The sequence below is a fragment of the Aureobasidium namibiae genome, assembly GCF_000721765.1.
Source record: "Aureobasidium namibiae CBS 147.97 unplaced genomic scaffold scaffold_2, whole genome shotgun sequence".
Lineage (NCBI taxonomy): Eukaryota > Fungi > Ascomycota > Dothideomycetes > Dothideales > Saccotheciaceae > Aureobasidium > Aureobasidium namibiae.
Genome location: NW_013581207.1, coordinates 844,064 through 866,763, shown reverse-complemented (window position 1 = coordinate 866,763; position 22,700 = coordinate 844,064). Strand labels below are relative to the sequence as shown.

The 22,700-nt window shown below is 53.0% G+C and overlaps 10 protein-coding genes across 10 annotated transcripts; 6 read left to right on the top strand and 4 right to left on the bottom strand.

Annotated features, from left to right (window-relative positions):
* Nucleotides 1–97: 97 nt before the first annotated feature.
* M436DRAFT_37608 (cleft lip and palate transmembrane 1) lies at nucleotides 98–2,072 on the top strand (the record flags this gene model as incomplete). The annotated part of the gene is made up of 2 exons (XM_013575214.1): nucleotides 98–142; nucleotides 198–2,072. 2 exons carry the CDS (start codon nucleotides 98–100, stop codon nucleotides 2,070–2,072), a joined length of 1,920 nt encoding a protein of 639 aa, XP_013430668.1.
* Nucleotides 2,073–2,327: 255 nt separating this feature from the next.
* Nucleotides 2,328–2,680, top strand: M436DRAFT_78434 (uncharacterized protein; the record flags this gene model as incomplete). The annotated part of the gene is made up of 2 exons (XM_013575894.1): nucleotides 2,328–2,361; nucleotides 2,421–2,680. The coding sequence occupies 2 exons, from the start codon at nucleotides 2,328–2,330 to the stop codon at nucleotides 2,678–2,680; spliced, it is 294 nt and encodes a 97-aa protein (XP_013431348.1).
* A 252-nt stretch (nucleotides 2,681–2,932) lies between these two features.
* On the bottom strand, nucleotides 2,933–3,984 carry M436DRAFT_38841 (mitochondrial carrier; the record flags this gene model as incomplete). Its single annotated transcript, XM_013575432.1, has 2 exons — nucleotides 2,933–3,048; nucleotides 3,102–3,984. The coding sequence occupies 2 exons, from the start codon at nucleotides 3,982–3,984 to the stop codon at nucleotides 2,933–2,935; spliced, it is 999 nt and encodes a 332-aa protein (XP_013430886.1).
* A 935-nt stretch (nucleotides 3,985–4,919) lies between these two features.
* On the top strand, nucleotides 4,920–7,038 carry M436DRAFT_39088 (uncharacterized protein; the record flags this gene model as incomplete). The annotated part of the gene is made up of 2 exons (XM_013575481.1): nucleotides 4,920–5,306; nucleotides 5,365–7,038. 2 exons carry the CDS (start codon nucleotides 4,920–4,922, stop codon nucleotides 7,036–7,038), a joined length of 2,061 nt encoding a protein of 686 aa, XP_013430935.1.
* Nucleotides 7,039–7,112: 74 nt separating this feature from the next.
* M436DRAFT_39002 (uncharacterized protein) lies at nucleotides 7,113–7,661 on the bottom strand (the record flags this gene model as incomplete). The annotated part of the gene is made up of 2 exons (XM_013575459.1): nucleotides 7,113–7,428; nucleotides 7,486–7,661. 2 exons carry the CDS (start codon nucleotides 7,659–7,661, stop codon nucleotides 7,113–7,115), a joined length of 492 nt encoding a protein of 163 aa, XP_013430913.1.
* A 224-nt stretch (nucleotides 7,662–7,885) lies between these two features.
* Nucleotides 7,886–9,898, top strand: M436DRAFT_69635 (uncharacterized protein; the record flags this gene model as incomplete). Its single annotated transcript, XM_013575720.1, has 4 exons — nucleotides 7,886–7,902; nucleotides 7,959–7,994; nucleotides 8,050–8,290; nucleotides 8,483–9,898. 4 exons carry the CDS (start codon nucleotides 7,886–7,888, stop codon nucleotides 9,896–9,898), a joined length of 1,710 nt encoding a protein of 569 aa, XP_013431174.1.
* A 496-nt stretch (nucleotides 9,899–10,394) lies between these two features.
* M436DRAFT_78429 (uncharacterized protein) lies at nucleotides 10,395–12,056 on the bottom strand (the record flags this gene model as incomplete). Its single annotated transcript, XM_013575893.1, has 3 exons — nucleotides 10,395–10,882; nucleotides 10,932–11,167; nucleotides 11,218–12,056. The coding sequence occupies 3 exons, from the start codon at nucleotides 12,054–12,056 to the stop codon at nucleotides 10,395–10,397; spliced, it is 1,563 nt and encodes a 520-aa protein (XP_013431347.1).
* Nucleotides 12,057–12,443: 387 nt separating this feature from the next.
* M436DRAFT_69633 (RecF/RecN/SMC protein) lies at nucleotides 12,444–16,420 on the top strand (the record flags this gene model as incomplete). Its single annotated transcript, XM_013575719.1, has 4 exons — nucleotides 12,444–12,474; nucleotides 12,534–16,201; nucleotides 16,255–16,338; nucleotides 16,397–16,420. The coding sequence occupies 4 exons, from the start codon at nucleotides 12,444–12,446 to the stop codon at nucleotides 16,418–16,420; spliced, it is 3,807 nt and encodes a 1,268-aa protein (XP_013431173.1).
* A 455-nt stretch (nucleotides 16,421–16,875) lies between these two features.
* M436DRAFT_69632 (uncharacterized protein) lies at nucleotides 16,876–20,240 on the bottom strand (the record flags this gene model as incomplete). The annotated part of the gene is made up of 4 exons (XM_013575718.1): nucleotides 16,876–17,431; nucleotides 17,493–19,864; nucleotides 19,919–20,143; nucleotides 20,199–20,240. The coding sequence occupies 4 exons, from the start codon at nucleotides 20,238–20,240 to the stop codon at nucleotides 16,876–16,878; spliced, it is 3,195 nt and encodes a 1,064-aa protein (XP_013431172.1).
* A 1,129-nt stretch (nucleotides 20,241–21,369) lies between these two features.
* M436DRAFT_78426 (uncharacterized protein) lies at nucleotides 21,370–21,760 on the top strand (the record flags this gene model as incomplete). The annotated part of the gene is made up of 3 exons (XM_013575892.1): nucleotides 21,370–21,524; nucleotides 21,582–21,642; nucleotides 21,698–21,760. The coding sequence occupies 3 exons, from the start codon at nucleotides 21,370–21,372 to the stop codon at nucleotides 21,758–21,760; spliced, it is 279 nt and encodes a 92-aa protein (XP_013431346.1).
* Nucleotides 21,761–22,700: the final 940 nt, after the last annotated feature.

The following is a 22,700-nucleotide window of genomic DNA, read 5'->3' as shown; positions in this document are numbered from 1 at the left end:
GTGGCTTGACAATTGAGGCCAGATATTTCTGCCCTGCTTCTGAGCGACACTTCTTGTTGTCCCTGACAAGTTTCGGGAACGAAGAGTCGCACTCGCCATGTCTGCAGCACAGCAGCAGCCCGCCCAGGGCACCAACTGGCTGGTCAGAAGCAACAGTCGCATCCTCGAAGCCATGCGCGTCCGCTGACATTTTGCAGTCAACCACCAAGCAGGTTGCTCAGACGGTCGGCATCTTCATGTTTGTCAACTTTGCAATCAAGCAAGTCACCGGAGGTATTCAGCAGCAGAAGCAGGCCGACAATGCTCCTGTCCCTACCGTCGCCCCTGGTACTGGCCAGCAGCCTTCTGTCTCCCCTCATAGCGCCGTCCCCAATATGATCATGCCTCTGTGGCAACTAAACACCTCCATGGACATCAACATGTATGTCTCGCCGTCCTTCGCCATGCCTGCCCTCAGCCAGATGCCCGCCGATTCTCTGGTCCTCCAGGAGCGCAACTACCATTACGGTGACTGGTCGGACAAGCGCCACGTTCAAACCACAATCGCCATCCCCCAAGCAGTACAAGAGAATGGAACCCTTTGGGCACACATCTACATTTCTCAGTCCGGAAGCGTCATGGATCCTACTCAGCCTGGCTACGATTCCTTCAAGGCTTACCGCGTTACCCGTCCCCTGACAAACTACCTGGCAAAGAAAAAGGTCCACAAAACTCGCAACCTTCTCGACTCTTCTGACGCCGAAGACCAAGCTGTAGATGTAGTCTCGGGTCCCACCATCTCCAACTACTACCACCCCAACTTCACTCTATCCATCATCCCCAACATCGGAACCCCTGTCTACCCCCAGATGCATCCAGCAATGCGTCAATTCGTCTCTCTGGAAACCACCGGCGCCCGTGATGACTCTGGTCAAAACGCGTGGTACTACCCCGTCCTCTACTTGAACACTTTCTGGCAGCTCCGCTCCCAGATGACCGAGCTCAATTCGACCATTACCGAGATGCCTCTCAACCTCGACTTGCAGACCGACCCCAACTGGAAATTCAGCATCTTGGCAAGCATGGACGAGGGCATGAAGGAGAATGCTAGAAAGAGTGCTCGCGGAGAGACCACCGCTGGAGGTGGTGATGGCAGTGAGCTCGAAATGATCAAGGAGGTCCTGCTCGACACAAACATGTACCTTCTCGGTATCACTGGTTTCGTCAGTATCTTGCACATGATCTTCGAAATGCTGGCCTTCAAGAACGACGTTAGCCATTGGCGCAAGAAGAAGGACAACATCGGAACGTCGGTTCGCACCATCCTCGCCAACGTCTTCATGCAGAGCGTCATTTTCCTGTACCTGATGGACAACAACGAGAACACTTCTTGGATGATCCTGTTTGGTCAAGGTATGGGTATCGCCATCGAGGCCTGGAAGGTCACAAAGGCTGTTGATGTACGTGTTCGTGCTGCTCCAGAAGGCTCTTTGATCCCCTACCGTGTTGTCTTTGAGGACAAGCACAAGCTTTCCGACGTCGAGAAGAAGACTCAAGAGTACGACGAGATTGCCTTCCGCTACTTGTACATGGTCGCTGTGCCGCTTCTACTCGCCTATGCTGGATACTCACTTGTTTACGAAACCCACAAGAGCTGGTACAGCTTCATCATTGCCACTCTGGTCGGCTCGGTCTACGCATACGGTTTCCTCATGATGGTCCCCAGCTTGTACATCAACTACCGCCTCAAGAGCGTCGCACACATGCCCGCAAAGGCCATGACCTACAAGTTCCTCAACACTTTCATTGACGATCTTTTCGCTTTCACCATCAAGATGCCAACATTGCATCGTCTGGCTACCCTACGTGATGATGTCATCTTCTTCGTATACCTTTACCAGGCCTGGGCATACAAGGTCGACCACACTCGTGTCAACGAGTTTGGCCAGGGCGGTGACGACGAAGAAGTCGAGGAGAAGAAGGCTGCCCAGCCCTTGAAGTCTGCACCTAAAGAGGATACCACTTCTGTCAAGGCCGAGACTTCGAGCTCTGACGCTCAGAGTAAGGCAGGTGTTTCGAGAAAGAGAAAGTAGACAATTCGTCTTGACGGAACATGTCAAGAATGTGAACTGTTTGGGTGTTATAGTAGTTGCATATACCAATTTGAGCATTCTGTATCTGCTGTACATAACCGTCACAGTCATAAATCATCATGACGAACCAATTTGATGCTAGCAAGGCTCCAATCTACCAGTAGTTGAAGGATTCATGGCTTTCAGCCCGGTCGCAATCTTTTTCCCTCGTCTTCACAACCGCACGACATCTCAAAATCTATCTCAAGAATCACCATGTCTTCGACTTCTAATCTCGGCAACACAGCAGGTAATACCGTCCCGTCAGTTGTCTCGAGTAAAATGCTAATTGTTCTGAATAAAACCCAGTCTCTGATGAACCTCGCACAGTCAACGATGAAGTCGATGTAATATGGCACAACATGTACGCCCCCAGCACTTTTTCCACCTGGCGCAGATCCTCCAATCGCTCGGTAGAAGAGTTACTCGTCGACCTTGCAAAGTTGGTGGAAAAGGGTGTTTTTACGGTTATTAGTTTGAGTGTTAGCAAGGCTTCTTTCGTTGCTGTTGTGGGTTGTGAGAAGAGCTGGGATGAGATCAAGGATGATCTTTTTGCGGCGACGAGATAGTTGGTGATCAATGGGTCTGAAGGAAAGGGTATATACAATTTTCATGCAAAGTAAGGTTGAAGTAAAACATTTCGAAACTCCATTCTATCATCGGGGCGCTTCATTCTCGCATCGCTTAGTTATCCGTGACGGCCATCGTCATACGCATTCGCTGCTGCCATCTTCCTTGCACGCCTATATATAGGCCATGCACCTCGTACATATCTGACATCACTGTTTGACCGGTCGGCCTCGCTCTTCGATCATCAGGCTCTATGCCTTTTGAGCAACGGTTCTACGAGCCTTGACTGTTGCATTGTAGAGAGCGTCCTTGAAAGCAAACAGGAAAGCGGCAGTAATAACACTCTGAGTGACCTTGGGGCCGATGCCTAGATGAATCGTCAGTATTGGATGATGATATCGTGATTGAGGATCCACTCACCTCCGTAGAGACCAGCCCAGCCTTCCTCACGCAAGATTCGCGAGAAGCTGTCGAACATGCCCTCCTTCTGTCCGCCGGCAACATGGGCTCTGGACTTTACGGTGATGTAAGGGTAGGTGATGCTGGTAGCTGCCAGCTTGCCCAGAGCACCAAGGTAAAAGCTGTCCTTGGGAGTGACACGACGGCGCTTCTCAAGATACTGCTTCAATTGCTCAAAGATGGTGTACTGAAGGATAGGGTTGACAACCAGCACAAGAGCTGGCAACACACCCGCAAACAGTCTCATAAAGCCTTCGTCCTTGATGATGGCCAAGAGCGTGCCGATGGTGCTGGGACTGAGCTTCTTCTTTGGCTTGTCGCCCTCAACGGTAGGAAGAGCGCTTTCGTCGCTCTCGTTCTTGCGCGCCGTCATGCGCGTGTTGACCACCCAGATAGGGTTGGTCAAGAGCACAGTTGCACTTCCAGCAAGAGCACCGGCAAGCATAGTCTCCAAAGTACTGAGCTTGCTGGCATTGGGGCGGTTGGCAGCATTTGCAGCTTTGATGAAAGCAGCACGGGTCCACTCGTACCAGTAGTAGTAGACTCCATTCGTGACGGCGATACCGAAGAGAGCGGACTCCAGACCAGCATACAAACCGCGAACACCTTCGCGTGCGACGATCTTGCGGGCTGCTTCAAGCACGTTGGTATCGGCTTTCTTGGACTCGACCTGGGCGCGTGTTGACAAGGTGATCAGAGGGTATGTCAGAGCCATGGAGATAAGACCACCACCCGAGCCAGCCAGAGCGTGGGCGACATTGTCAGACTGCTGAGAGACTGCATCTGGAGGGGCAGTGGCAGTCGACTTCTGCAACTCGTCCTTGACAGAGATGGATTGAGACATGGTCAGAAAGGAATGTATGTAAATGGAGCAAAAGTGTGAGCGATCTGCCGATTTTAGTGAGGAGCAGAGAGAGGTGAGCTATAGTAGTATGTTTCAAGAGCCACAGCGATGTTTCGAAGTTCGAGTAAGGAGGTAGGGAAAGGAGAAAGCTCTTATGCCTCGATAAAGTTATTGTGTCCAGCTGCGTCAGGCGTAGCTTTTACCTTGGAGAGGGTCAAGCAGCCGAGGTTGCGTTCCCCACATGTGAAAGAACGAGATCGGCAAGAGCTCAGGGTCCGGACAGAACTCGTGTCAATTGATCGTTAAGTTTCCGACACTCGAAGCAAGAAGATGATAACGTGTAGAAGCGAGTGGTATCCTGACGATAGCATGAGTTCCCATGCGCGTCGAAGGCCCGTCTCCGACTGGTCAAGAACCTCATAGCGATCTTGTGTTGATCGTCTTTGCCCATGCACAGGCATCAAATATAGTGCTGCAAGGATCAGAGGCAACCACGACTTTTGGCTGCATATCTCGCAATTCCCCCCTTTTCTCCAGATCTTCCGTCAGAATCAGTCAATTGACCCGTTATTCGAACCTCTCGCTCACAGCAAAAGCCGACTAAGTTAGACGTCACGTCTTGAAACCGGAAGCCAGTGTCCATCACCTTCACCCTCGGCCTCGACATTTGTTCTATCGCACGTCTTCCTCGGCCCGTCCGGGTACTCGACGCGCCTGGAGCTGTAGCTTCCGAGCTCGGAAGTGTTGCAAACTCTATCGACCACGAAGCATTTGAGCATATGGCGCATAGAGATGTGTCCGAGGACATGATGGAGAGCGCTGGCAGCTCTCCGGCCTCGTCAAATGCCCATGATGACAGCCTAGGTCACGACTATGACATGGAGTCGGTGAATGCGACACCCAGTTCGCTCTTTACTGGGGCTGCTGATAGCGACATGCCGCATGAGTCGACATCTGCGTCCCCAAGACACGCCGTAGTGCTACCTACTCGCTCGTCTGCACCACTCACTCAACGTGCTCTGCCGCAACGCGATGTGTCCGAAGAGACCATTGTCGACGCCTATGCTGCCTTCATCCTGTATTGTAATCCGTATTTCCCGTTGGACATTGATACCTCTGATTTGAAACGCATCTTCCAAACGCCACCGCGTAGTGATGGCAAAGACTTCAGTATATTCACATTGTGGCAGCTTGTTCAAAGGTTCGACAGTAAGGAGATCAAGACATGGACTCAGCTAGCACTGGAGTTGGGCGTCGAGCCCCCTTCAGCAGAGAGAGGTGGTAGTGTTCAGAAAGTACAACAGTACTCTGTCAGACTAAAGGTCAGTCGCATCGCGTCTCTGGTCTTCGCATGTTCCCTGCAGCTTACACTTGTCTTAGCGCTGGATGCGTGCAATGCATGTCGACGCCTTCTTCGAGTATCTGCTTGGGAAGAAGCACTCTTACTACCTGGATCTGCCTCCACCACACGACCCTCATCCCGCGAGAGGTCGAGATGGTGTTCCAGCTGAAGAGGATCTTGCCATCAGAGCATTGGATCCGTCTTTCCGTCCCAAGAGAGGTCGCAAGCGAAACGAGACTCCAGAGAAAGATCCGGCTCCTCCTAAGAAGCCTCTACTAACTACGTCCTTTTCCTACGAGGGGAGAGTTCTTTATGCCCAGCCGCAGGCATCTTACACTGCAGCTGCAATTCCATTGAGCGCCAGACCTGCAGAAAATCACGAGAGTGACATGTGGCAATCTACAAATGCGGCCTCGAGGCGACCGATCCCACATTCCGCAATAGCTGCCCGACCACCACAACATATTCATTGGCTAGGTGGAGAATCTCATGAGACGGCTACGACTCCTCATCCCATGTCAGCACTTGAGCCCAGAGCACCAGGTTTGTCAGCATACGACGAGCCCATGTCGGCCATTACCCCCGGATCGTCTCGCGCCCGATCTCGTAGAAAACATGGTCCTGCAGTGTCTTCCGCCTGGACAAGCGCCAATGCCAACAACGCCAGAGCTCGAGGCAGACCTCCTGGCAATCGATCGATCCAGGATGGCCCGTATACCACGTTCCCGGCAGATCCGAACGCTGAGGTGTCAGCTTCACAAAGAAGCACTCCAGCCGTATCTTTGATGACTTATGATACCGAACCACACCTTCTGCGTCCCAACGCCTATACGAAACCACTGCACAAACCTGTATTTATGATGTCCAAACCGGTAGATGATGATGCTCCTCCACGACGACAGCGCGGACGTCTTTCTTTGCAAGTACCAGAAAACACCGGGGGACCAATCCAACTTACTACACCATCAGTGCTTGCAAATGAGCCGTTCGACCAAACATCAGAAGGTCTGGTGCCCATGGACACTGAGCCTACAGCTTCTGGTTGGCTTGAATCGCGAACCCGGCCTGCTTCACAAACTCCTGCCACGCGTCAGAATCATGACTCGGAGCCCGAGGTGGGCCTTGCATACGAGGCTCTCAAGCGAGTCCTCGCCGCTGACCTCCTCCGTGCAGATCTATCCGGCAGGAAAGGCAGATTGTTGGGTCCTGAAGCGGTGCGCCTGTCCGATGCCATTCTTCAGCGCTTCGGCGTTCCCAAAGCAGATTCGGACAACAAGAGAGACGATGCTCTTCGTATCGCGGCAACGAGCTGGCTCGGTGTATCGCGACAGCTTGGCTTCGATTCTGCAACGCCGTGCAAAGAAAAGGAGATCACCGTGCAGAGGTTCGCGATCCGAGACGATGGTATTGAGGAACTCATCGGACCAGATGAACATGCACAGAGGGTCAAAGAAAAGTTTGACGTCAGTTGGTCCGCTGGGTTTGGTGGAGTAGGAGGCAAGTTTTGTGCAGTCGGACTCGAGATCGGGCAGGAAGAGGTGGATCCGAACGATGCAGAAGCTCGAGCGCAGGATATGATCAAGGAAGTCGCCAGAATGCCGGAGTCAGAGATTGACTACAAGCAAAAGTACATGGCGCTGGATTTTACGGTCAGGCTTATGAAGGGACAGCTGAACAGACTACAAGACAAGGTGCTAGACGCTTTGCTGTAAATGTATGTAGGACATGGCCTTGAACATTAACGAGAAACGTATGCCTATAGATGCATTATAGACTTAGTATTTGCTTAGCTTCGTGCTGCCCAGCTTGGAGTCGGGGCCGCCGTGGCATCCTTTTCCCATGGCTTCTTGCGGCGAGGGGCTTGTGCCTCTGTTCCTTGACCTTCCAGAATGGTATCAGGAATGTCCTTTATACCAGGTATCGGCTTACCCTCTGCAATGAGTGCACATATTTCAGCAAAAGAGACTGGTGGAGGAGCATCTCCTATAGAGGGAGGGTGAGCCGAATCAGCTGGGGTTGCAGATTGAGGTTTAGAGGCAGCATGACGTTGAGACTGGATCCAGGTTTGATAGGCCTCGAAGTTGACAGGTGTCTTGAACTTCCTGGCACAGGATATAAGAGCAAGTTCAAGGGCTGAAGTAGAGGTTGAAATGTGTCACCTTGTGTAATAGTAGCATCGAGCTCGTATGGTCAAATGTGCGGTCTGCTCGGGCGTGGTTGCAGACCTTAGGATGGAGGCAAGAGCAGTTTGAAATTCATTGTCGTGATCCCAATCGTAGTTGTCCAACTGCTGGAACACAGCGGTACCGTCACTCGACGACTGTAATTCTGCCATGTTGTGTTGTTTTGTGCATGTGATAGAAGGACAGGGTGAGTGAAAGTGACGACGGACACGATGCGGGAGGTCCGTGCGTCGAGCAATGCGATGGTGGTGAGTGGGTTGCTTGCTGCTGCTGTTAGTCAAGGCACTCCTGTCTCAAGCGTCCAACTCTCCTTTCTACCTGCATATTTCTTCTGCCTGCTTGGCTATACAGCTCGAGCTGTCATTCATACGCCGCAATGTCCGAATTCATCGGGTGCGCACGCCCAATCGCGTCCCGTCGTGTAGCAAGCTAGCTAACACTGAGGACAGATCGCGCATCTCTCTCATCTCCAAGAGCGACATCAAGTCAGTGACTAGCGTCTGTTCATCCAGGGCAACCAGCTGACTCTCGACTGCGCAGATACGTCGGTACACTACACGAGATCAACTCGGAGAACTCGACAGTCGCCTTGGAAAATGTCAAGTCATTCGGAACTGAAGGCCGTCGCGGCAACCCAGACGACGAGATCCCGCCCAATGACCAGATCTACGACTACATTGTCTTCCGTGGAAGCGATGTCAAGGACTTGACCATTGTCGAGCCTCCCAAGGAGAACAAGCCTCAGCCTCCTCAGGTCCCCAATGACCCCGCCATCCTCGGTGTAAGTTGCTCCTCCCACATACCCAAGAACTACTCAATCGCTGTGATGAAAAATTCCGGATGTAAACCATTGTCATTTTCCGAGAGCGCAAAACCATGTGGACACTTTCCGTTGCCTTCCTTCTGAGCCATACAACACTGCACATCTTCTACCTGCTACTACTAGACTCGATGCTAACGTTCCTTCGATCAGGCCGCAAGACCTCATGGCGCACCCGGCGCTCCTCAAGCACCACCATCTGGTCCCCAGGGCGCTTTCTCTCAGCCCAACCAGCAGCAACAGCAGCAGCAGTGGCGCGGTCCCCAAGGTCCTCAAGGCCCTCAACAACCCCCACCTTTCCCTCCATACGGCTACCCTCCTCCTCCCCAGGGCAACTCGCGCTTCGGTCCTCCCGCAGGTCCTCACGGCTTCCCCAATGCTCCTCCTCAGTTTTACGGTCCTCCCCCACCAGGTTGGTACCCTCCTCCAGGACAGGGCTTCCCTCAGGGCCCACCCGGACACTTCCCTCCTCAGCCCATCGGTCCTCCTGGCCAACAGCAACAACAAAACCAGCAGCAACAGCCCCAATCTCAGCAGCAGAGATCTCCTGACGCGCAGACTCCTGCTCCTCCGAAGAAGCAGCCCGAGTCCGCTAAGGACGCGGCCGCCTTCCCTCCTCAAATCCCCGACCAAAAGCCTGCACCTTCAGCAGAACAGACTCCCTCTTTCGAGGCTGCCGCTCCTCCCCCGCCTGTAGACTCGAAGCCCGATGTTGCCGCGGCTACTGCTCCTGCTCAGTCGCAGCAGAAGCCTCCTACTGGTCCTAAGAACACCCGTGTTGCCGTCCCGCTTGTTCCTCTCAGCGCAAAGCCTGGCAACGCACCCAACAACTTGGCCCAACAGCAACAGAGTGCTACGCAAACCGCCGCCGCCGCTGTGGCTGCCGCTATGGCCAAGCTTCCCATCTCAGCTAATGCTCCTGCTGACACCAGCGTTGACAACTTGACAAAGCGTGTCGGCGACATGCGCACGAACGACGGACCTAGACATCCTCGCCAGCCTGGGCCTGGTGGGTTCGTTCCTGGTAACCGTGGAGGCCGTGGTGGAAGACGCCCTAGCAATCGCGATCTTGCCAAACCAGTCGAGGTTCCCACAACAGATTTCGACTTCGAGACTAGCAACGCCAAATTCAACAAGCAGGATCTGGTAAAGGAGGCTATCGCGACTGGCTCCCCTCTAGGTACACCCACCGCCGACGAGCCCGACCACTTCCAGGACGATTTAATCAACGGCCAGGAAGCCCCTCAAGCCGACCGCGAGGTAGTCATCCCTGGCGCCACTTACAACAAGTCAAGCTCGTTCTTCGACAACATCTCATCCGAGCTCAAGGACAGACAGGCCGCTCAAGAAGACGGAAGACGCATGGGAGGCATGGAGTTCAGAACTGAGGAACGCAAGAAGAACTTTGAGACCTTCGGCCAAGCCAACGTGGACAATGGATTCCGTGGTGGCTTCCGTGGTCGCGGCCGCGGCAGAGGTTTCGGGCGTGGTGGCCAGCGCGGTGGCTTCGCTCCCCGAGGCGGATATGTGCCTCGAGGCCGCGGTGCAAGCTTTGCTGGCGAGTCTTAGGCAGGCTCCAGACGCTCACACCACGAGACGAACGGAAAGAACCGATTCTCAAACCTCGCAGAAGAACAGGCCTAGAGTGCCCATGACGAGGAACATCGCGGACGAACAATGAAACGAAAGACGACTGGTAGATAACGTCGTGGCAGAACACGCTCAATCAAAGGGGAGGATGATGGCGCATGGGAACAGGGGAAAAATGGACTCATTTGGGGAAGGCTTCCAAGTTATTTCCTCAAGAAAAGCTCTTACTCGGATGGAGATGGCATGGAAAGTGTTTATAGCGGTCCTCTTATTCTCATCCTCTCAACTCCCTGAAGCAAATCCCAATTCTGCCTCGGTGGGATAGCAAAGTTGCGAAATGGTAAATTCAATTCTGAAAGTCTACTTTAGTGACGAATCCATCGGATCAGAAGGCCAACAAGGGAAGGGGTATCCAGCTCTACAAAACGCCTTTGGGTACTGTTTCCACAATCTAAAAGTCAAGTCTAGTCATTGATCATCTCTGTCGAACGCCTTCGGTGGTGGTAGCTTCTTCTCTCGAGGTTGAGCCCTGCTTAGGATCGATGCCTTCGACATTCTCCGAGTGGTGCGGGGCAGACTTTTGCGAATCCAGAGAGAGATCTTTCACCGACTTCAAAGCGGGATCGCTCTCTTCCAGAATAGGCTTGCCTTCAGGCGTATTCTGCCACTTTGCAACTTCCTTCTTGAGAGCTTCAAACTCTTTCTCCATGCGGCGACCGAACACATCAATGTAGAAGGTAGCACCGTTGTAGGTGGCCCAGGTGAAGACGACCATGAGGAAAGAGGCACTGGCCCAGCGGTACCAAAACCACAAGGGGCAGGGTACCATGGTGATAAGGGCATAAAAATACTGGATGAGCATGAATGCAGGCCCTTGCAGAACCTCAGGCAGCGAAAGCACGAGCTTGCCGAGGAAATTCTTTGCGTAAGACTTGCGAAGCCAGGTGAAAGAGGTTGGGCGTCCTATAAACATGTTAGTAATGCTCGTCCTGTAATCAGTACGGTGACTTACCAGCAGCAATCTTCTCTCTTCTCCTGACAGTGATCATGAAGTGGTAGCTCAGCTGCCAGCAAGCGTAAGGAACAGTGGCCCAAACGATCATGCCCCACAGAGTGTAGTGTTCTGGGGAGGTTGGAGACGAGTGTCTGATGCTGTAGATGGCGGGGAATTTCTCCTTTTGCAGTTCCTGCGGAATCAGATGGACCAGACAATGTAGGGTCGCGCATGGCATGATGTGAATAAATAGACTGTAGATGTCAGTAAGATAACAGGCGAGTTGTGGTTGGAGAGTACTGACCTAGTGACCTTATCCAAGGAGTGGAAGACTAGCGAGTTGCGCCACATAGCAATGGCAATAGCATTGTTACCCATAGCTAGACAGTAGGTGCTGATAAACAACCTTTTGCTACCGGGGAAGAACCACATGGTCAGAAGCATGAGCAGGTTGACAAAGTAGCACAAGTCGGCGAGGAAGTAGTGGTAGCCAATCTTGTGGTACTTGTAGTAGCGGATAGGCATAAAGAAGGCCAGTTGAGCGGTGTACCAGATGTGGAAGTACTCAGGATAGGCACCGATGAGATAGCCAGAGATGAAGATGTTGAGAACACCAGTGATGAACGAGATCTTCTCACGCAGCGTGACAGCCTTTGCATCGTTCCACCTCTTGCCCAGACGGTCGACGTTATCTCTCATACGTCTCTTGTACTTATCCAGCTGCTCATCAGGAGTAGGGACTCGACGCCTCCACTCTTCGACCATCTTGTCCTTGGCTGTGATACTAGACATCCGGATCTTTTGCTGTTGTCGACGGACCTTGTCTGTTTGAGCAGTGATGGAATTCTGGAAGCGCTCCAGTCTTTGAGGCAAGGCAAGATTCTCGATGATGTCGAACATGGTAAGGCGGTCGAGAGGGGGGAAGCCTTCGTCGTCCATCTCGCTGTAGCTTCCATTGGACGTGGTTCTTGACAGGACGCTGTAGGGATAACCTGGCGACGTAGGCTGAGATGTCATGTCTGCATATTGTTGGGCATCGGCAGCTGAAAGGTAGTCGGCATCAGGTGCAGAAGCTCCACCAGAAGAGCTGCCAACACCAGGGGCCTCTGGTTTGGGCTTGAGTGAATCCGCGGGCTGTGACATGGCGGTGAACGAATAAGGAGAAGAGACAGAAAGAGAAGATGAGGCTTGGAGAGTGATAGAGAGATTATCAGAAACCAAAAACAAAGGTGTAGCTGGAAGTCTAAGCTGTCATGGCTCTCTCTCTCTCTCTTTCTCACGTGTGTGTTTAGTTGCAGGTGGAATGCAAGTCAGGAGCGACCGGGAATACAAGACTACTTTTTGGACCATGTTGACCAGAGGCACGATGTCATTGGTCCGTGTACACCGCCCGCTGATCAGTTCCGCTCCGCCAGGCGTGCGCCAAGCAGTCTCGCGCGTGACGCGCCTTCCGTATCAACGCGTCGTCCGACTTGATCAGCCCTTCCACCCATCTGCTTCCATAGCAGCACACCACCCTAAGCCGTCACCATGGGCAAGCTAATACGGCTCGAACTGTTCAGTGCGATCTCTATCATATCTATCGTCACACTGGTTATAGCCTTGCTGACCATCGCGCAGACTTCAAATCCTACAAGGGTCACCATGTTCTCCTCTTTGGCGATTCCTACTTCACCTCTATCATTGGCCCTAATGGATCAGGCAAATCGAATTCCATGGATGCCATCTCCTTCGTGCTCGGAATCAAATCTTCTCACCTCCGTTCAACCCATCTACGTGACCTGGTCTACCGTGGCCGTGTCCTAAAGACCTCCCGAATCAATGCCGACGGAACTGCCACCGAGGTCCCCGAGGGCGAGGCTCAGGATCCCGAGGCTGAATCTGGCGCGCAAGAGGAGGATCAAGATACACAAACAAGCACTCAGCGCGCAGATCCCACAAATGCTTGGGTCATGGCTGTTTACGAAGACGACGCCGGAGACGAACAAGCCTGGAAACGCTCCATCACTTCTACTGGCCAATCTGAATACCGGATCAACAACAGATCCGTGTCCGCAAAACAGTACAATGAAGCTCTCGAGGCCGAGAACATCCTGATCAAGGCTCGCAACTTCCTTGTCTTCCAAGGTGATGTCGAGGCTATCGCTTCTCAAAGTTCCAAGGATCTCACTAGATTGATTGAGCAAATCAGCGGCAGTCTTGAGTACAAGGCCGACTACGACCGTCTGAAGATCGAGGCTGAGAAAGCTGCCGAAGACCAAGCTTTCAGGTTGAACCAACGCAGAGGCATCAACTCCGAAATCAAGCAGTACCAGGAACAAAAGCGCGAAGTCGATAGCTACAACCGCAAAGTCGACGAGAAGGATCAGGCTGTTGTCACTCATGTTCTCTGGAAGCTGTTTCACTTCCAACAAATGGTCGAATCATCTGGTGCCGAAATCCAAAAACACCAGGACGAGTTGAAGGAAGACCGTAGGAACGTGGAGGCTTTTGAGGCCAGACTTGCCGAAGCACAACAGGAGCAGGCTAGAGCTGGTCGTGAGGTTCACAAGCTTGAACGCAATATCAAGAACAAAGAGAAGGCCGTCGAAGATAAGGAGAATGATCTCTTGCCCATCAACGAGAAAATCTCCCTTTCCAACAAGAAGCTTGAGGCATCACGCAAGCGCATCACCGAGATCTCGAAAGAGCGCGACGCACAGTCTCGCAATGCCGACCAGCTGAAAAAGGATCTCGATGTGGTCCAGAAAGCTCAAAGTAGATGGGAACAGGAATGGTCGGCTGCACAACAACAAGCAGGACGCGAACTCAGCGAAGCCGATCTCCAGGAGTACAACCGTCTGAGAGGAGACGTCAACAAGAGAACCGCAGCCGACCAGATCAAGGTGGACAACATCACTCGCCAATTGAAGACGGACGAAGAGACTGTTGAGAGTTTGAAGAGTAAGGTCGACTCTACCGAAAATCACATCTCCAAGCTCGACAGTGAAGTATCTTCTCTACGATCAAGGCGTGATGAACTGAACTCGACCATTCGTTCCATTAACAACGAAGCGGACGGCAAGAAGAAGGAATTCAATACCCTCACATCAGAGAGATTAAAGTCTGCTCAAAAACATACCGAGATCGAGGAGAAGCTTCAAGAAGTGCTGCGTAAACTCAACGATGCATCCGTGTCCCAAAGAGAATCTGAGAAGGAAACACGAGCTCGCGAGACTGTTGCTGCCATGAAGAGAATCTTCCCCGGTGTCCGAGGCCAGCTATGGTCGCTCTGCAAGCCAAAGCAGAAGAAATACAACGTTGCTGTGAGCACTGTTCTTGGTCGCCACAATGATTCAATTGTGGTCGACACCGAAAAGGTGGCAAAGGAGTGCATCCAGTACCTCCGTGATCAACGTGCTGGTCAGGCTACATTCATCCCGCTTGACACCATTATGCACAAGGCACCGGACGCCAATCTGAAGGGCATGCATAGGGGCATGCGTCTCGCCATCGACACAATCGACTACGAAAATGCTGTTGAGCGCGCCATTTCTTTTGCTTGTGGAAACAGTATCGTATGCGACGATCTACAGATTGCTAGACATCTCTGCTACGATCGACACGTCGAGGCCAAAGCAGTCACACTTGATGGTACCATTATCCACAAGGGTGGTCTAATGACTGGTGGACATGGCTCAAACGACCAACGAAATGCACGAAAGTGGGAGGATTCGGAAGTCGAGAACTTGCGCCGTCTGAAGGACAAGCTCCTCGCCGATCTGAGTGCTCTACCAAAGGGCCATCGCCGACAAGCAGAAGAAGAGTCCCTCCAGGGTGAACTCGCAGGTCTCGAGTCGCGCCGTGCATTCGCTGATGAAGAGCTCAAGGCGCTCGAGTCAAACATTGAGAGCAAGCGCCGTGAGCTAAACTTTGCAAGACGTCAGCTAGAGGAGACGAGACCCAAGTATGAGGAGCAAGCTCATGGCGTCACTACTCTGCGCAGCCAGCTCGAGTCGTACTCATCATCAGTAGCGACTGTCGAGGACGAAGTGTTTGCTGCATTCTGCCAACGCCTGGGATACAGCGACATTCGCGCATACGAAGCTCAGCAGGGTAGTGCCCAGCAGGAAGCCGCGCAGAAGAAACTCGAGTTCACCACACAACGCAGCAGACTGGAGAACCAGCTTGCCTTCGAGACTCAGCGTCTTCAGACGACCAAAGACCGCATTGCCAAGTTGCAGAGCGATGTAAAGGAAGCCCAAGCCAACATCGCAACCCTCGAATCTGAGCGCGACAACCTCAACAACGAGCTAGATGAGCTGAACGCCGAGGTTGAGCAGATGAATGAGCAGCTCATCACACGCAGAACGAAGTACGATCAGAAGTCTGATAAGGTAGCCGAACACAGACGTGAAGTCGCGAAGCGCTCCAAATCAATGGAAAACACGAACAAGGAAATCACAGCTCTTCAAGAAGCAGTACAACGGTCCAACTCAGATCGTTACTCCCTGCTACGCAGATGCAGGATTGAGGAAATTGATGTTCCCCTGACTGCACAGAGCAGGAAGCTAGACTCTCTCCCACTAGACGGCGGCATGGCCGAGGAAGAAGACGCTATGGACGTGGACGAGGAAGAAGCATCCCAACGCGTGCCAGGAGTCAACGATTACGGTATCGATGTCGACTTCTCAGAGTTAGACGATGACTTGAAGGAAGACGACTCTGAGCAATGCGAATCAAATCTGCAAGAAAGTATTGCGAATATACAGGCCGAGCTCGAGAAGATGCAGCCAAACATGAGAGCCATTGAACGCTTGGAAGGTGTTGAAGCACGTCTCAAGTCTACTGATGATGAATTCGAAACAAGTCGCAAGGCAGCCAAAGAAGCCAAGGACCAGTTCGACGACATCAGAGACTTGAGATCGGATCTCTTCACAAAAGCTTACGACCATATCTCTGGCCAGATTGACCAAGTATACAAGGAACTCACGCGCACTGCCAGTTTTCCTCTCGGTGGTCAAGCATACCTCGATTTGGAAGACACTGACGAGCCATACCTCAGTGGTATCAAATACCATGCTATGCCTCCACTCAAGCGTTTCCGTGATATGGAGCATCTCTCTGGTGGTGAGAAGACCATGGCAGCTTTGGCGCTGTTGTTCGCCATTCACACATATGCACCATCACCATTCTTCGTACTCGACGAGGTTGATGCTGCTCTTGACAATGCCAACACCGCTCGCCTGGCCAACTACGTCAAAGAGCACGCTGGTCCTGGCATGCAATTTGTTGTCATCTCTCTCAAGGTAAGGTTCATCGAGCGTTCGATCTCGAAGTGGTTCGCTAACATGTTTGACAGACGGGACTGTTCCAGAACAGTGAGACGCTTGTTGGAGTGATGAGGGATCAGACTGTGAACAGCAGCAGAACTCTCACTATGGATGTAAGTCTCAAGCAGTGCCATGATCTAAGTATTGTCGTGACTGACATGATTGCAACAGCTTCGCAAGTACCAGGCTGCATAGAACAATTAATGGAATGGTGGAGAAAAGAAGGTGCACTGGGTGTTGATCTAGTTTTGAAGTTCGAAAAGGAAGGAAGCCGTGCAATGAAGTGCTGGCGATTGTTATTTGTTAGTCATTGCTCGATACCAATGAAGGAAACATGTCTATATGAGATTTTGCATCTGCGACTTGAGATCACACTCCATTCTACATACAGCAACAATCATGATTGAGTAAAAGACAAGAAATGGTAGAAAGAGGAGACAGGGAAAGAATCATAGGCATGAAAGGGTTAGAAAAAAGAATGCAAGCTTTTTCTCTCAAAGGCTATGTGTAAGAAACCTCTCTCTCTCTCTCTTTCTTCACCGATCATCTCATTCCCAGTATTTTGTGCTCCAAAAACAAAGAAAGATCGTTGCAAACATCAACTCCCCACTACTGCTACATCCACCATCGATCGATCGTCAAATACACGTCTAGGATCTACCGCTGAAACCACCACGTCTGTAGGCACCGCCAGCAGAGGAACCGCCACGAGACGATGGGGGCTCGTATCTGCCACCTGATGCGGGAGGAGGAGTCTCGCCATCACCGCGAGGAGTTCTGGGGGTCCAGCGTTCGCGGGGGGCGGCAGCGGGAGGGGCAGAGTCTGAGGAAGGTGCTGCACCGGCGGATCCGCGCATGTGAACGGGAACGTAGGCGGAACGTTGAGGGAGGGCAGCCTCAGAGGTCTTGACGCGCTCGTCGGCGGGAGGTGCGGCAGGGCGAGAGGCTTCGGGGGCGGGCGAGGCACCACCTTGGGCGGCCTTTGCGGCCTCGCGCTCACGCCATGTGGGCTTGTTGCCGGCGAGGGCGAGACGGGGAGGACCACCGGCTGAAGCGCTGACGGTCTCGGCGGCGGGTGTGGGTGCGCCGGATCTCTCCCAGCGGGAAGAAGGAGCGGCGGCAGCGGGTGCTTGTTTGCGCTCGGCACGGCGTTGCTCGGCTTCCTCTTCGCGCTGGCGTTGCTTTTCGGCAGCGGCGGCGGCTTCCCTGTTGTGATTTGTTAGCGTTGCTGTTGTGTTTGTTTCGTGTGAGATTGGCGACAACGTACTCTCTCGACTTGATTCTCTCCTGCTTCTCCTTCTCCATTCTCTCGCGCTTCTCGGCATCGACACGCTCCTTCTCTTCGGCCTCTCTGGCCTCTCTCTCCTCTTCCTCGCGAGCACGGGCTTCGGCCTCCTCGGCCTCTTGCTTCTCGCGTGCCATGCGCTCCTTGACTTCGCGACGGCGCTGCTCCATCTTCTGGTTGAGCTCGCGCTCTGCGACCTTGCGGCGCTTCTCGAACTCGGCGTGACGCTGCTCGGTAACGTTACGCTTGAACTTCTCGTAAGCGGGCACCAGACGACTGAGACGATGCTTGAGGGCAACGGCCTCCTTGTGCTTCTCCTCGGCATCCTTGAGAGTCTCGGACTTGGTCTTCTCGTAAGCAGCCACATCACGCTCGCGCTGGGTGTCGTAGTCGGCACTCAAGTGCTTGAGCTCCTCCTTTCTGTAGGCACGCTCGAGATGGTCAATTCTCTTGGCAGTGAATCTCAGCTTCTCGCTCATCTCGTTCTTTTCCTTCTCGAGAGCCTGGAGCTTGATCTGGCGAATGCGGCCGGTGTCAAGGTCATTGATGTCGAAGCTGTCGATATCGACACCCTTGACACCCTGCTTGAGCTCCTTAAGCTGGCGTTCCATCTCTTCTCTCTGGACCTTCTCCTGCTCCTGTCTAATACGACGAGCCTCACGCTCGCGCTGTTCATCAGCCAGACGCTGGACTTCGGCGGCCTGCAACTCTTGCTGGCGCTGTCTCTTCTTCTGTGCCTCCTCGCGCTCCTTGGCAGCCAAAGCGTTGGCGGCGGTCTCCTTCATCTTCTGGATAACCTCTGAACGAGCAATAGTGTCGAGGTGCTCCTTGTCAGCACCAGCCTCAGCACGCTTAAGAGCGGCAGCCTTGGCCTTCTGACGGTCCTCGTTGAAGGTAGGGTCGACATATTGGCAGGTGATGTAAAGAGCCTTCGACAGACGGGTAAGTTGAGAACGGACAATCTCAGCAGGAGTGCTCTGCAGGCGCTGAACGATCTCGGAGCCGGCGGATCCGGCACCGCTACCAGGGTGAAGGGCACGAGCAGACGAGAATACGTCAGAGTCGAAGGTCAGGACACCAGTAGCGTGGTCGATACGGATGGCCAAGTCACCCTTCTTGCAACCGTTCATGATGAACTTCTCAATAGCGGCGGGGCTCATCTGGAACTCCTCGGGGAACTGAGCAAGGTTAAGAACGAACTTGAGCTCGACGGTCTCGTAGACCTGAGAAAGCTGCTGGAAGAGGCGAGTAAGGATGACCTGCTGGAGAGGCAGGACGTACTTCTTCATTTCAGAGTCGGCGGCAATCTTGGTGAGGATAGGAGAGATTCTCTTGCAGATAGACAGGGGGTGGAAGTCGACCTCGAGAATGTTGTAAAGTTCACGGATCTCAGGAGAAGCACGCTTGAGAAGACCCTTGTTGATAGCATCCTTGAACAAAATGGCACGGGTAGGGGGTGCTGACATGCCGAGAAGGTTAGTAAGACGGGTGTTCTTGTTCTTCTTGGCCTCATCGACATCAACGAGGGCACCGCGGGAGCGGGAAGTGCTGATGACGGGGATGGCAAGAGCGGACAGAATGACAAACGAGGCAGCCTTGGTGAGGTCGGCATCTCCGATGTTGGAAGGGTTGTCCTTCTTCTGGCCCTGACCAGCGGACATGATAGCAGCCGACTGGCGCAAGAGGTTGCAGTAACGGCTCCAGGCGGCGGCGTGGAAGAGGTAGTTCTCGCTGACAAGGAAAATACGAGCAAGCTTCTCGAAGTAGTTGGCCATCATGACGTTCTTAGCAGGACGCTTGCTCAAGGAGAGCAGAGTGTGAGTGTCCTCGACGGACTTGAAGGCCTCCTGCCACAGCTCGAGCTCGACGGCAACGTTCAACTGCTGGAAGCGGGTGTCCAAATGGCGCTGAAGGGTGTCGGGGTCGCTGAGGTTGATGGCGTGCATCTGAGAAGAGTACTTGGCGGCATTTTGGAGATGGTTGCGGAGCAACTCGCACAGTCTGCGGAATTCGGTCTTGCGAGCGTAGCGGAGACAGAACTGGAAGGCCTGAAGAGTGACGGTCTGGTACATAACCTCGAGTCTGGCGTTGTTCTTGAAAATGTCCAAAACGGTGCGGTAGGTCTCCCACAGGAACTTCAGCCAGGGAGTGACGATGGCGCGGTCGGTTCTGTCGCGTGCCTGCTCACCGGAGACGGTCGACAGGAGGATGGACTCGGGTGTCTCACTGGCCTCAAGATCACCAACAGTGGCCAGGTCGTCAGATGTTTCTGCGGCGGAAGAGACCTCATCGGCCTTGGCCTGGGCCTCGGTGACCTTTGATTCGGCGAGTTCGATGAAGCGCTTGAAGACGAGCTATACATGTGTCAGTGGAGGCGCAGACTGGGCAGTCAAGTTGGGCAAGTGTACCTCGATAGTGGCGACATTTGTGTTCTGCGAGGTGTTCTTGTAGTTGTAGAGACCGTCCTTGGCAGCCTTGCCCTTTCTCAACTCAACGCAGAGCTCGACAAACAGGAGGACGACAGGCTCGAGCGAGGCGATGGTGCTATTGCGGGTGCGCTTGGAGGTGACATGTTCGTGGAGGATGGTCAGAGCCGACTGCTTCTGGTTGACTGCGATGAGCTCCTGGGCTCTCTGTTGGCGCAATACCGTTAGCTTTGGCACACAACTCGATGCGAGCAAAACTTGCCTTGAGCACGTTCTCAGGCTTAGTATGGGGTGGAGGAGGCATCTTGAGAGATATGGCGACCTTCCTGTCGTTGAACGAGAGATGCCGTCAAGATGTTCGATTTTTCCCAAGCGTCGCATGCGTGCGGTCGCTTGTGATTGGCTACACGACAACGACGCGCCAAGAGGCCAACTCCGACTGCCTCTTGGATTCACACTCCGCTCAAGAACTGAACATGATCATCTTACTCCTCTTTACATCATTACAGACTCTTAGATAAAAAGTTTCACGAGATGACAAGGGATCTGAGGCGCTGCTCTGTGGCTGCACAATCTTGACATGGCAATGACCTGAAGGAATACCTTTTACAATTTCTTGTCCATGAAACTTGCAGATGATTATTACATGTCTCTGCCATCAAGTATGATGATTTCCGGAAACACAACATCTGAGACTTCTGGCACGGCTTGACAAGCGGTGTCCTCATGGCAGTCTTGAAGTTTACGAGGTCGAGCGGCTCCACCAGCGAAGCCCCTGACTTTCTGGGGTTCAAGTCCGCATCTGTGTTGGTCAAGCACGCAGGGATAATGAGCAGGCTCAGAAAGCATATGCTGTAAACAGGTGTCCCAGTGGCCAGATTTGACATGTGTTCTGCATCCCTCGCGTTGCGAGCAACGTGATGGCCAGGCGGGTCAGTAAAGACAGTGCAACAGATAGACCAAACCGTTCAATCGCTAGTGCTTGGCATGGGCTATGCCGGATTGGCGATGCCAATTAGAGCAATTTGAGGAGGAGCGGCGCCCGGACGACCAGCGTCTCCCATCCTCGACGACACGACCCATTCCTGCATCCTCGCCGCCGTGTAACGTCGATTTTCCCAGTGGCCCTTCTCTTCACTGCGTCGCTCGTTACCCGATTCGTCTGCATTCGTCTCCCGCCCCACGAGAACAACACGCGCGCGACCTTGTCGACTTCCCCCCTGCAATCCCGCTCCATTGGCTCCCACGCCTCGTCCATCTACCGTGCGACTCTCTCGTGCCATGTTCAATTTTCGTCAAGCTGACCGCTTATGACAGTCCCGACAATTCCACCTATACTCTCGAGCGCCGCACTGCCGCTCCACCTACACCTATATCTATCGCGTCCCTCAGCACTCCGCTAGTCGCTTCAATCCTCACTCGTCGCCTTCACCATGTCTCAGCCATACGAGATCCGTAACAATGATACCGGCAGAAGCAAGAAGCAGAGCATGGCTGAATTGAAGCTCCGCCGCCTCAATGAGCTCAACCAGAGACTGCAAGAGGATCTAAACCGCAGAAGAATCCCTGTTTCCGAGGCTTCCATGGAGTGAGTTTGCGCTGCTCTCTCAGCAATTGCTCTCACACACTGACGCAAAACTCTCAGCTTGATCGCATTCACCGACAAGGAGCCCAAGGACTTCATGGTTCCCAGCCGCTGGGGCACTGTGAGTATCCACAAACCATTCTCCAACACTTGCCATTTCTGACTCATCTATCCAGATCGACAAGCGCGACGACCCCTACGCTCCTCAACAATCCGGCGGATGCTGCATCATCATGTAAAGCACCATGTCACCTTTTCCTTTCTTGCAAGAGACTTCATACCGGGTTCCGGGTTACCAGCACTGGCGTTTTCGGCGGAGAGTGACGGTTCTTGTTTCAAATTAATCTCCCTTTTTCCTTGACTTTTTTCCAAATCCCGAGTAAGATGCGGCAGCACGGTAGACTGGCTGTGGCGCTCCTGGGAGGTACTTGTAGCATAATGTTCTTACGGATTGTCTTCAATCTCGGTCTTCAATTCCTTTTCCTTCCAAAAGCCTAAAGTATTCTCGACAGCTTCAACATCTCTTGGAAAGAGGACAGCATCTACAGCGCCAGTCCCATGCCACGCGAGATCCGAGATCAAAACGCATGCTCCCAGGCTTCTATCATAGCTTCTAGGCTCGGAGTTTAGACCGTCTGTTGACAAGCTTAACTTCCCTGCCTCTTCGCATCGCCATCGAGCTCGATCTGAAGAAGCCGTGGTCTTGAACGAAAACGTAGACTCGGAGTGTCACCCGTACCAAATCTTACACGCTTAGGCGACGAGTGCAAATGCGTACCATGCCCCTCCTTCCATCACCGCCCGGGTCAGTTCCCTGTCGTCGTGCTGCGCCCAGCCATCTTCTACGTATCGATTATCCAACAGGCTCGACAGGTGGCTCTGATGTACATTCCTCTTGCTAGAACAATTCTCCTCCGTGTTAGTATTGCTTGTACAAGCGACAGAACTCATGTCTTGGGGTCAGCGTTTGTTGATAGCGGCGGATCGCGATCTTGCAGTATGGGAGCTCTACACCTTACACCCATGTTGATGCTGGGAGGGAATGTGGACGACGAAGTTGAGCGGACGGCTGAAGATGTGTCCAACGAAACTAGACTGGAGAGCACTTGTGACAGTACTCGGAGTCGACAAGATGCATGTGCAGGGATAATGCGGCAGATGGCAGTGGAAGATAACATC